The 13,679-nt window shown below is 40.1% G+C and overlaps 1 protein-coding gene across 5 annotated transcripts in view; it reads right to left on the reverse strand.

The window, feature by feature from the left end:
- The window catches only part of BVES (blood vessel epicardial substance), a 33,070-nt gene extending 19,444 nt beyond the window's left edge, over window positions 1-13,626 (reverse strand). For 4 of the 5 annotated variants that reach the window (XM_054062254.1, XM_054062257.1, XM_054062256.1 and 1 more), the window contains exons 1-3: window positions 13,471-13,626; window positions 7,775-8,008; window positions 5,368-5,492 (exon numbers count right to left, since the gene is read on the reverse strand). In XM_054062254.1, coding sequence (XP_053918229.1) covers window positions 5,368-5,492; window positions 7,775-7,997 — 348 coding nt within the window. In that variant the 5' untranslated portion in view covers window positions 7,998-8,008; window positions 13,471-13,626. Of the gene's footprint in view, window positions 1-5,367; window positions 5,493-7,774; window positions 8,009-13,470 lie in introns of those variants that run through there. The other variant, XM_009564884.2, reaches the window with a different exon arrangement.
- Window positions 13,627-13,679: the final 53 nt, after the last annotated feature.

A 13,679-nucleotide genomic window follows, 5' to 3' on the forward strand; every position in this document is an offset into this window, starting at 1 on the left:
AAATAAATATTTAACAACTGAACATATCAATTATTCATTTTGTAATATGACTAACTTGTAATTATTCTTCAATTCCTTCCTTTCCTTAAAAACATCATTTGTGAGGACAACTACATAAAATCGATTTTGATATTGGCAATACAATAGTTGCACACACAAAATCTTATTCAAAATTAGTTTCTATTTCTTTTTTATTCCTCCATTCTCTACCTTTGTATAAGAAAAACACGTAAAAACGGCCTTCTGTTCATAATAAACAGAATGTATAAGACAGCTAAAAAGACATGTTGACTACCATGCACCACTTCAAGTAAGCTTGCTGATCATCTCTAACAAAGAGATTCATATATCATCTGGGATATTACCGTGATTCCATATAATTTCAACTGTTGTTTAAATTCATGTAATTTACTGGGTATTAAGAGTCCAGTTTTCAAAGAAGCTGAGTACCCACAGTTCCAAGACCAAGGCTGCAGCGGCAGAAATACAAATCTGAAAGTCAGGCACCAGTTCTCCACTGTATTACAGTTTAGATTAACATGAAGCAATTTTTTTTTTTCTCCTCATCCTGCTAAAGAACAGCAGTGAAGTGCTTCTCACCTATGACTATATACAGCTACGTTAGCAGTTTATAATGGTTGTGTAGGCTTGTTCTCTAGCCAGTGGTGAGACGTCACTACCTTATCTTAAATAGATATTGGGCAAGTGAGTTGAATTACACTTAAACTAGACGATTAACTTGCATATGGATGAGGTCAGACAAGATGATTTTGACTCCTATTTCATAAGGTAAATCTAGCTGTAGAAGTAGATAATAATTTGTTCACTTTGAAAACGCTTTTCGTTGTTACACTCAAGTATTACATGCCTTCTCTCAGCCTTTCATTTCTGGGAGCAGCCACATTCTGAAAGATGTAATATTTCAGTACAAGCGTCAGAATGTGACTGAGACTGCCTAACGAAATAGTCTATGCCTACGTGGACTCACCAATTAAAAGTATTAGACATTCCTCCTACATGTCACTGTTTCTATTTAATGCACGTTTCTGTCTTTAGAAAGCAGTTAAATATAGCAGAAGATAAAGGAAAAAGAGATTCAATAAAGGCATCTATGGTGGCAGTTTCATGATTTTGCTTTGTTCTTTATTCAAAATTATGGAGAATGTCAAGAAGTAGTCATTCATTTTAAGAGTGAACAGAACTGATATTTGTTTTAGGTCAGCTCTTATGGTAGCAACTCCAGCCTCACCAGAAGGAACATCTAGGAAGTTTTCACATGGAAGACTGTTCCTGCAAGCTCCTTTCTTCCATTCAAGATCTGGAGTATGCATGGAGCTAGGGGCATTGTTCTGAACTAAACACTGCAAGCCTTACCGCCACATGATGTGGCAACCAAGTTATGACACAGTCAAGCATGAGCACATAGTGTGCCAGGCACTGCACTCAGGTGAATGCCCAGACCTACTAGCTCGCCTCCCAGTAGGTGTCTTACTGTGCAAGTGTTCCTTCAATGTTCTAGCATGAAGTCAAACAACAGAATCTGTCACTGAACCACGTCTCGGGTGTCAGTGGCTGGAGAACAAACTTGCTGTCTACATCTGCAGGTGGAACTCCAGCCCCCTCAAAAGGTCTTGCTCTCCTCTGGTTTCACCCAGGAGTCAGAGAAGTAGGAATGTGGCTGTCTTACCAGCTTCCACACCATGGATCAAGTTGGTTGCAAAGAATAGTTTGATGCTCTTTCCAGGATGTGGGAAATATTTTGTTAGGCTCTAACAAGAGCCAGATACTAAACTTCTTTATACAGGACTAACCTAAACCTGGATGGTCTGTTCCACAGTGTTTCTCATCCTGTCTCACCTAAAGCTGTTAGGCAACTCAACTACTACTCACTCTTAGATGCTGTGCCCAAATGATGTGCCTTGAATAAATGTTTAAAAGGAAAAAAATTAAGTTATCTTACACTAACTTTGCTTTCAGCTCTTTCTGAAAAAAAGATCTTTCAGTATCATCTCATTGTTGGACAGCAAGCTGAAAACTAAACCTGAAAAGAAACCAGTGTTAAGGTCTGTAGGAGGGTGTTTTAGAAAACAAAACAATCAACCAACCTGATTTAAAAGTAATTACTGAAAATATTATGTATTAAACCGATTAAAATAGTATATTTTTCATGTAATGTTCATAAATATTGCAATTTCCTAAACTTAACAGAAAGAAAAGTAAGTCCCAATAGACTAGCCATGTAGTGCTGTTTCTTTGCATATCAGAACTAATTCTTCGCTAAGCTTTAAGTTGTAAAGGTCACGTAGCTGCAGATGGTAACTTCTGGGTGAATCTGTACTCCACGTTGGAGGAACACTGCTGTAGGTAGACTCCTTCCTTTGTTAACATGTATAAGTAGATGTATTCAATTTATCAACTTGTTGTAGACAGATACAATTTAGCCTTTAGCCTCTTCTTATAAGGTGTGATTGCCTATTGGAATTTGCTCTGTGGTTGTTTTTAGCCATACTGGTAAAGATCTAAGCCCTTCTACCATCTCTCTTTCATTTCCTTTAAATTCCTCTTCCTCTGACAGCTTGCTCTGGCTCTACTTAAGCTGAAATCCCTAATTTGCACAGCATTTTTCAGATGTCCAACAAAGTCTATTTTCTTACATTTCCTCTAATGTTTTCTGACTAGAATTCTAGTTCGTTCTGCCTAAGAACAGCTGTGGTTTTGCACCACATGTGTATATGGTGCACAGTCTACAGGAGTGCTGAACACCTTAACTCTTCTGTGGTTCCATAGCCAGTGGGGAAGGACTAGAGAAATGAAGAGCAAAGTTACAAGCAGGCTCTCCAGTCCTTCCTCTCTTTGAGTAATTTTCTACCAACTTTGGCGATGGATAGTTTATCAGTAAAGTTTCATGTCCTTACATAATCCTTTCTTCTTAAACCCACTTACACAGTACTTCACCTACACCTATTGCTTATCCCTACTCCTACAAATAATTTTGCTAACAAATTTACTAGAGGATTTAGTGAAAACAGCTGACACTTCAATAGGAAGAAGTCTATATACACTATAGAGTATAGAGAAGCCTATAGTCTCTACACTACAAAGCAGTCCCTCTCCCCAGCCTATGCTAACGTAGCTTTTAGTATACAACTGTAATCACAGAAGAAAATGTTTTTCTTTCCTCATTCAGTATTGACTTACACGGAGTCAGGCAATTTTTTTTTTTACTCAAGCACAAAACAGTGTCATCCTCCCAAGATGCTCATTCACTCTCCAATAAACTTTTATTCACATTTTTGGAAATGATTGGACAGGTATGAATCCAAGGACCATTACCCATACTCTAAGGACACATCCCACAACTCACTTTTAAAAATGCAGATAATTTTTAAAGGCTTGGTTTTCTGGAGAAGTGAGTTTATAACAGGTGTGCACTCCTGCCTTTTGCAATAATTCCTGACTTTGTTAGCCATTTCCTGTCCCATTAGACAAAGAACTACACGTCTCAAGACAATAATAAAAGGCTAAATTGATGGGTGGGTTGAGGGGAAGGTGAACACTCTGACCTGGTGTCTTCACTGAAGAAAAAGAGTGCAAGATGAGCTCCCCCAATATTAAAGATTAGATTACCTGCATGGGATACCTAACCGCACAAACGAACGCGTAGAGTCTGGTTTCACTGGCTCTGCTTAATCACAACCACTATTTTGTGTGATGCATTGGGCAGCATGGCCATGGCTGAGTAGCAGAAATACAGTGCAGTCTTACCACGCTGCTCTTTCTTGATGATAGAACATAAGTGGATTGAATAGCATTAGCAATATCAACCAAAGAGGAACTTACTCTTTAACTGGGAAGATTACTCTCAGACAATGCAATTTAAATTACTAGAAACATTTACTACACAGCTATAAACATCTAGTATTAGATATCCTTGAAGAAAGACAGAGATGAAGTGTATGCTCCCTCACCAACAGAGGAGGCGGCTGCCAATTACCCGGCTGCTTTCTTGCACAGGCCTTGTTGGCTTGGTGAAGAGCTTATTTCCAGCTAGTTTAATTTTTTTTTTTTGGTACTAGCTGTTACACACTTTCACAACGTGTCTGTTTTTGAGGAATGGCAGAGTTATTGTGCTAATGATGCAACCCTAGACATATTCCTGTAATGTTCCCAGTATAATTCAATCTGCCTTAGATTTTGGAGACTATTGAATGTAATAGTAACATTTTGAACACTTAGCACTTCATTAATATTTGATTGGCACATAACAGCAACTATTATACTAAAGATGATCTAATTTTGATGTGCATGTACCACTAGAAGGCTGGGCTGCTAATCAACTTGTAGAAACAGAATGTATTTCTGGATGAATAATAGTAATAAAATTTATTTTCTGTTGGATATACATTTGGCTGAGGGCAGGGCAAATAATCCTGTATTTTTTGTATAAATTTCAAATATATTCTTAGCATGCATTTAAGAAAGTTATCCTAATGCATCCTTCTGAAGGCAACAAAAGGAGTTCCAAAACTCCCAGGCATAGCCCTCAAAACTCAATGAATGCACTAAAGGGGATAAAAGGATGGATAATTTCACTCACTAGTGCTCTTCCCACATTTTACTCAATTTTGCTGCTTATGTCTGAGTCCCACAGGTATTCAAAAAGGGTAGTAGCATCTCACTTATCTTTCATTTACATGTAAAATAAATGTGGTAGTACAAAACATATAGGCCAAAGCACCTGTTGGCAAAGCAAAGAGTATGAAGATCATTTATAAATGGACTTCAGCGTATGTTTCTACGTTGAAATAACAGTCTGTTAGGACACTAATTCATCAGTCTCCTTTTCCACCACAGAGGATGTTCATGATTTAAAAGTGAGGTAGGAAAGTTTGATCCCTCCCAATCTCCTAATTAAGAAAAAATACTGTCCTGGAACACTCAATTTTATGTATCTTAGTAGGATTTTATTTCAAGAGGCCTGTATGCATGTATTCCTGTAGGTGGGAGGGTGGGGGGGAAAAAAATACACACAAACCCCAAATTACCATTTCTGGTTTCTCTGAAAACAAACTACGTAAGCTGTTCCTTACCAACAAAACCAAACAAAACAGTCAAACCCAGCCAGTAGTAACTTCTAAAGTCAAATCGTTTTTCAATAATATGAGTTTCAGGGAAACAATTTTGTACTGCACTAGATCATACTTACGGTCTGGATCCTTCCTGAAGCAGCTAACTGACTTCAGCCAAAAGAACTCCTGTCTAATTCAAGAACTGCTGTGTAATTAATTGGTTTGTTCACCAAACATGGACAAAACTTCCTTTTTGTGTCTTACTAGACTGCTCGTGAAAGGTAGTTGTTATACATACCGGTCTTCTCTTATATACCAGGTATATGAAATGTAAAAGGTTGACAACCAAAAACACAGAATTCCAGATCATTATGTCCAAGGCACAACGGTAGAGCGTAGCCCAAATGATGAACAACGCACAGCCTGTAAAAATTTAAAAAAAAAAAAGTTAAATTTCACTGGGCAATGAACAGAGTCATACAAAGCCATCAAGAATGTGTCCACTGGATGTAATGACACTCTAAAGCAAAATGTTCAACAAGCAGTTGAACAGTTAGGATCCATGGATCAATGTACTCACTGGTAGCATCAGCTAAATCACTACAATGCTACAAACAGCACTAAGAGCAGGTTGAGAGCAGACTGCAGTCCTATCGCATGGGACTGCAATACTGGAGCAACAATAATTCAGATCAGGACTGGGGGAAGGAGAAAGGTGCAGCTCATGATGGTCTGTTACTAAAATGTAGAAATGAGATAAGGGGAAACTATCTTAAATACAAAAAAAGAAAAAAAAACAGCTCAGAAAAACTTTATTATTAGTACTGCATTAGTTAGACAAATAAGAGCCTAGAAATGAATGCTTGTTGTTCATATCACTAATGTTCATATCTAACTAGCGAGTAGTAGTTGCACAAAAACCTCCTTAAGTCATACACAGATATTTTTGAAAATTTAAAGGAAGTATCACCATTTCATTTTGATAAGGTCACAGCAGGGATCTGTATTGTCTTGTACAGCATCAAAGAGAAAATTTCAAATACTTACTCTTATTTTAGTTGCTTTGCTTTGAACAATGACAATCGCTTTAAAAGATAAAGAATGCTGTGTGATTAAGGATTCCATTTTAGCCCCCAAAGACAACACTTATCAAATGATAGATTATACATCCGTAAGACTCTCCCAGGTAACTATGAGTATACCATCGAATAGAGATGGCTGTAGAGGTCATAGATACATTTTCTCTTAAGTATCATGCAAAGGCAACAAGGAGAAGGTGCCAAATTAGTGTCCCTTCTGCCTTTCTCCATGAAGACAATGCTGAATTCATTAACTCAGTATTATCTATTCTGTCTGAGCTGTTGACCGGCCAGGCAGCGCTTATGTATGGATCAGAAAAATCTAAATACGGTGACTCTTGACCAGCTGGTTAATTAGACTACAAGGGACAGAAGAATATGGGCTCTGAAAGTATTGAAGAGGAACAATATTGTGGAGCAATACAGAAGTGGGGCAGGGTCAAAGTAAAGGGGACACACCCCTGGGAACCAGGGTTCATTACTTATGCTGCCCATGGAGTAAATGTGCTTCCAGCTGCCACCTCAGCTTGCAAAACTCTGATTTCACATCTGCTCAAAGTGCAACAAGACCTACAGACCAAAGTGGCGAGCTGAGCAAGTGCAGAGCTCCCACTGCTTTTAAAACAAGAATCACACAGACAAAAGGTCTTGCAATGCTCAGACCCTTGGTTGTTGGTGCAGTCTGTTTTAATAAGTTATCCTATAACAGTTATAAAAAACAAAAGGCAGTATCAGTGTAAATTCAACCACAGAATCTCTATCACAAAACTGGCCTGCACCGTTATATGAATAGGCATTCTCACTTAAAAATACTTAAGCATGCTCTGTGTTGTGATACGCTCGGGTTTATCTTTCTTACACTGCAATAACTCAGTACTCCTTCTCCTTTGATCACAAAAACCTCGTCCCACAGAAAGTACAGGGGCTTAGAAATAGCTGTGGGACTGAAAGAGTGTTAAAAGCGGAATCACGTTTGCTCAGTCTTGAGTATGCCAAATTTAGTTTTTCCTCTGAAGTCAATCTTTCATGTTGCAAGATGCCTACGGTGGTGGAAGAAACGAATTCAGGAGAACAAAGACTGCAATCTGTATGAAAAGCCTGCACTTCTAAATTGGCAATGAAAATAACACTGGTGACCTACAAGTGTCATGTGTTTGAACCCACGTTTAAAGAACGTGCAGGCCAACATCAAGCTTCTCAAGGAAAACTTCTCCTGCTGCAGACATACTGAGCTAGGGCACCAGCCAATACACAGTCTCAGTACTTACTTGAAGCCTAAAATTAAGGCCTTATGGATCCGTGCACTTAAATAGAATTTAATGAATTTTAAGCATCCAGTCAACACCCGAAGTAAGTAGGGTGTACTTGTTTTCAAGTTGACATCCTCATAGGTTTGAAATTGGAAGTCACAAATCTGGTAAATTTTAAGAGCCTAGGCACACATAATCCTTCCAGAAGAGGTATGTCAGGGCCAGAACAGACCCCCACTCACACCAAGACCACTTTCAGTACAGTACAATGACGATGAATACAGGCTGTAATTTCACCACAAGCTGAAAGGGCCAGCTCTGTAATGGTCACAAAATACTATTTCTGCCACTGGAATGTTGCAAATAATACTCCTACCTATGGTGAGCAAGCCTCGCAGAAAAATCATATGAAGGTTCAGAGTAGTTGGAATAACCAGTCCAACTGCAAAGCAAATATTTGCCATGTGGAAAACAAGATGATGAATCTCTTTCCAGTTTTCACATGCAGTCTCATTGAAAGGCACAAGGGTGGCGTTTTTTAATTCTGGAATAAAACCTAGTGGAGTAACAGTGAGTGGGGTCATTGATGTAGTATTCATCTTGGAGACTCCTGTAATTAGAGAGAAAAAAAAAAAATCACCGTGTATAAAACTGAAATATATTAGACATACACATAGATTTTAGGCTTATTTTATCTGTTCCCAGGATATATTCTCCATTATCGTTCAAGGAAAAAAAAAAAATCCACAAATGCTTTGAGAGGGTGAGCTAAATCTATAGTGTGATCATGTTTTACTATCTCCCAAGTGCTAGGCTTGAAGAATGGTATATTTTAAAACTTGGACCATATGTACATAAATAACACTAGCTACTATGACTGTCATCACTCAGTACAACATCCTACACATCCTTCCTACTCCTGCACAAATAAACACATTTCAGTCTACCATTTATTGAATGGGTCTACAATCATAGGCGAAGTAAATATTTAAGAGAACTTAAAAACCAAGATGAGAACTAAAAGATAAAATAAAAAATAATTTTAAAAAAGGCTTCTGTAGTGTAACTCTCCTCTACAGCATGCAAAGTTGTTCTTCTAAATGAGGAATGGAAGGTCTTAAAGGAGAAAGACGTGCTGCTTGGCTGGTTTAAAAAACAAAAGCCAACAAACTATACAAAAATCAAAATGAACAACAATCTCAACTTCTGGCTTGCAGTATTTGCAGGATTATTTAGAGGTCTCCCAAGCCACATATTATATAGCACACATTATCCAAAGTAGACAAAATCAACTCAAAACACTTTAGAGACAGTAAATAAAAACTCCTGGTTTTTCTCCTAGTTGATCAGATGCTACCAAATCAGAAAAGGAGATGTTCAGGCATCAGTTATGACAAGGATGCTAGTCTCTCAGGGAACTCACTCAGTCTACTTAGTGTGAGCAAACTTGCAAGACCTTTGGTTGTCTGTGGAACTCCTGGAGAAAGTGAGACAGATGAAAAAGCTAATCAAAAAATACACAGGCTTTCTTGCTTGCTGTTGTAATGCTAAATCTAGCATATTTTCCTTTCACACCAATTAAAAGGAAAAAAAAAAAATACCTGTAGGCAAATATCTTCCCAATACAAAGTAAAAAAAATCCTACTAAAAACAAACTACAAAGAGAAACTGGAAGATTCCAAGACACTGCCTTTAAAAATCTTAAAATCTGGTCTCTCTAGGGAACTGCAGCCAGCGTTGCAAGCACTCCAGAAGGTCCTCTTAACCCAAAGCAGTTCCCAGCTGGAGGAACACTACTGTTCCTAGGCAGGCTTTCAGAAACATGGGAGAAGCCTGCTTCCAGTGAGGCACATGCAGTCACAACTGCTGCAGCAGGGGGGGACCATATGGAGCTCTGCTTGAGTCTTGTTAATGAAATACATGCATGTATCACCAAGCAAACAGGCTCCAGAACATACAATATGGTGGGATTTGCATTCAAATAAATTCTGTAGAGATAGTGCAGGTCCCTGCCGTGTGTGCTTACTAACTGTCATGTAATTCATCTGCTCAGCAGACTTTTGAGTCACAGTTAATACACTCAATATTTCCTGCAGACTGGAATATGCTCAGCATTCCTCTGTTATTTGACAATTCTTCTTGGGTAAGATTACTCAAGTAATCTTGAGTTGCTTCATCCATTCTTTTTATTTCATTCCCCTTTTATCAACTTACGTACAAGGCAAAGCTAGCTGGATGATTTTTGAAATTAATCAGTCTTTCAATTCCCTTTTAAAAGCAATGGAAAGAAATAAATCAGAAAGAAAACCTCAACCCTCTGGTAGTTCGTTTCCAATACCCAGAGCCTGTCACAGCTAAAGCAAGCTACAGAACATGCAGAGGTATCTTGCAGGATCAGACGAGCATGGACATAGTATACAGAGTACTCGGAGAGCAATAATTAAAAAAACATATAATAATAAATTTAATTAATTAATAATTAATAATTAATAATTTAATTAATAAAATATTAAAAAAACATATATATATAATTTTCACCAAAATGAATAGTTCACATTCCTTAAGAGCACATTTCCTCTTTTCATACCTGCATTAGTTATTCACAAAGATGTGGTTTTTGGCATAAACTTAGTCTACATTAAATTGTTACCAGTAATCACAGTGCCCAAACAAATTCACAGTCCGAGTATACACACAGGCACCATCCAAACATGCTCCTGTTTTCCTTCAGCTCTTTCAAGTGAGCTTAGCAACAAGAGCCACAAGAACAGTTCCACTGTTCTGACAAAGCTGCTCACACACAGAGCCAAAGTGTGAGTCTGTTCGAGACCGCAGGACTGGCAATTTAATGTGGTTATAAACAGAAGGTAAATGCTAACTCCAGGGAACCGTGTTCTGTGAACTGTGCTCATCTTACCCATATCTCATCATTGTGCTCCTGCGGTTTTCAAACAATATAAACTTCCAACACTGAACAGCGGGATCTCTAGATCTCTTGCAAAAAGTTATCTGAGTTTCTATTGACAGTCACTCTTTCACTGCCCAGTCATCTGCGAAGAAGAGCACGGCTTGACATGCCTTCATTTGGCAAAACAAGTAAAGACAACAAAACCATCACACAGAATCAGAATCAGCTGTAAGTCCATCAACCCCTCTCAAGATCAAAATGGGCTGCAAGAGGTATCTTCAGCTGCATTCGATTACAAATCCACAAAGTTTTCCAGAAGCTTGATTTTTTAAGAGCAAAATTTTGCACTGTATCACTGGGAGAGCACAAGCTACTTTACTCTTCTAGACTTGGCTGTGAAGCATCACATGTTTGAAGAGTGGAAACCCAGGGAGCCAAATCAAGTGCACAGCACGTGACAATATAATTCTCCTCACAACTCAACCAAAACACTGCTCCCCCCCTCAGCCACAGATACTGATGCCACAACCTGCCAGCCATGAACTGGCATAACGGGAAAACATTTCTCTAGCAAGTGCTGACCAAGTCATTTAAAGCCTCTGACAATAAAGTGTCCAGAGTTGTAACAACAGGATGTTTAATGCTCTATAAAGTCTGGGTCTAAATTAGAACCTATGAACCTAAATCTAGCCACTTCTATTTTTATAGGCTTCATCTTTAATACCTCGAAGTTCTTATATGAATACATTAGAGCTTAACTTAGTACCACAGAGAAACACTGCAGCACAGCTAACAGACCGGGAAACAGCAGAAAGCTGCACAACTTCTCTGTCATCGTGGCATTTTAAAGCTGGCAGAAATAGATTGATGTTATCTGCACAATGACACAAGGATAGATTGTGATAGTGACTCTGAAGGGGAGCTGCCCATGAATTTCAGCTAGGGAGACTCCCTGAGAACAAACAAAACAGGCTGGCAGGCAGAGTCACAAGCTCTAATCTAAAATGTTTGTCCACAGATACCACTCAAAACACAAAATATTCAAAATAATAACTGTAATTTTTAAATCCAATTCTTTAGTCCTAATGTTGACTGCTATCAAATAATATCTAAGAATTAGCAAAATATCTTATGTTCAACAGATGAACAGGCAATAGTCGTTCCCTATCCTCTGCTATCTCAGAAAGCCAACAATTAATTTTGGAAGTACAGAATCAGGCCTTTAAAACTTTAATTTAGGGTTGTAAGTACTAAGGAATAACACTAAGGCTTCAATATATGAAGACAGGTATTAATATCAGAAATTAAAAATGCAACAAACGTGGCTGAGTAATTTTGGAAAAATTGGGGCAACAGTTCAAATGAAATCAAAGCTTTATGGATCATAAGACAAATAATTAAAATAACTTTTTTAATAACCAGTAATTTTTCCTTCACATGGATTTAGATGTACCAAACTAAGAGCTTGAAAACTCAGCTAACTGAAAACTCAAGCCAATCTGTTGTCCAAACAGGAAAAAAAAAGAACAAATCTAGAAAAAAACACCACTCAGTGATACTTTGACAGTAAATCTTATCAGAAATTAGTATAGTTAACAACAAAACCCATTAACTTTTTTGTGAATAAATTTGATGGAGAGTTAAGATCATGTTTTTAGGTCTGAAAACACAAATTCTCAGAATGTAAGCAAGGTGAGCTTACTCCAGGTTCGTTCTATGCTCAGGAGATCTTCATTCAGCAGGTCAAACCTCTGAAAGCTGTTCTCAAAAGGATTTAGATCCAAAACCTTTAGACACAAAGATGCCTTTTAAAAAACAGGGGCTTATGGATACCTACTCAACGTTCACAAAAGACAGATGTAGCAGAAAAAAGTTTAAAGCAGTTGGTTGTAGTAGAACAGGTCAGCCAAGCTGATACGGGACAGTGCGGTGTCCCACGCATGTCTTCATCCACTTTATTGAGATTATTTGTATCACGCGGCTTTAGTGTTCAATATTATTGAAGTGAACTGCTTAAAGTTTCGCTTGAGCATGCTTGTATAACTTTACAGTAATTGCAACTTTACAGTCCATCACTTATGTAGATGGATTTTGTGAGAAAAGAAAAAAAATCAGGAAAAAAGCCCCTGAAGCTCAACAATTCTTTTTGCTAAATCATACCTGCAGAACCCTAACTACTTTTCTAAGGTCTTGTAGCACAAAAGCTGCATAGAGAATTTAGGCAATCAATAATTTCTTTGCTTCTGTGAGCTGAAGACAAACTATTAGTGCTACCATAACTCAGTTAATTACACTTTAAGTTACCAATTTCCTTTTTATAATGAAGCAGGAGTGAATGGCAGAGCCGTATAAGAAGAGATGCGTTTCAACACGCTCTTTGGGGTAAGTTAATTTCCATTAAACGTGTCATTAACTACAGAAATTCCTTAGTCTCACTATACCATTTGTTCTAGACAAAATTTAACGTTTCCACTCTGCATCGTTAACCAAAACACCCATGCTTTGAGAAATACTCTTACACGGGCTCCACAGAACACCAGCACAGCTGTGCTACGGCCATGGAAGTTCGTCGCCTTTGAGCTCGCTCTGCTTTGAGGATTACATTGCGCACGGATGCTCCGCGAGCCCGACCCGAGGGACGAAGCCGCAGCTGTCACCCTGCAGCCCCGCTCGTCACCCACGAGGCTTCGTCGTAGCCCACAAAAAAAAAACCTAATTAGAACACCCCCAAGGAACCCATCCCTTTCTCCCCAGTCCCCGCTCCGACAACGAGGGCGCAGGGACGGGGCAAGCGGGGCGCGTCTCTCCCGGCTCCAGCGCGGAGCCTGGTGCCCTCCCGTCCTGCGGCCACCGGGACAGAGGGACCCGCCGCCCGCACCTGGGACGTCCCGCACCGCCCGGGGAGCCGGTTCTCCCTGCCCGGGGCTGCCTGTCCGTGCGTCCGTCCCTCTGTCCGGGCGTCTGTCCGTCCGTGTGTCTCTGTCCGCGTGTCCGTCCGTCTGTCCGTCTGCCCCTCTGTCTGTCCGTCTGTCCATCCGTCCCGTGGCAGGAGCGCCCTTTTCCCTGCCCCGCAGCCCCTTTCCCTGCCCCGCGCCCCCCTCTCCCTAACCCGCAGCCCCTTTTCTGCCCCGCGCCCCCCTCTCCCCGCCCCGCAGCCCCTCTACCTGCCCCGCGCCCTCGGAAGAAGCGTCCCGCGCGGCCCCCGCTCCGCTGCCGCTCCGACCCCGCCGCGTCCCCCGAGCCGCCGCTGTGACTAAAATAGGCAGCGGGCGGCGGGCGGCGCCAGCGCCGGGGCCGGCACCGATCCCCGCAGCGCGCAGGCTCCGGGGTGCGGGATGCCGCCAGGGGGCGGCGGTTCGGAGCCCACCCGGGT

The sequence above is a fragment of the Cuculus canorus genome, chromosome 3, assembly GCF_017976375.1.
Source record: "Cuculus canorus isolate bCucCan1 chromosome 3, bCucCan1.pri, whole genome shotgun sequence".
In the NCBI taxonomy this organism is placed as follows: Eukaryota; Metazoa; Chordata; class Aves; order Cuculiformes; family Cuculidae; genus Cuculus; species Cuculus canorus.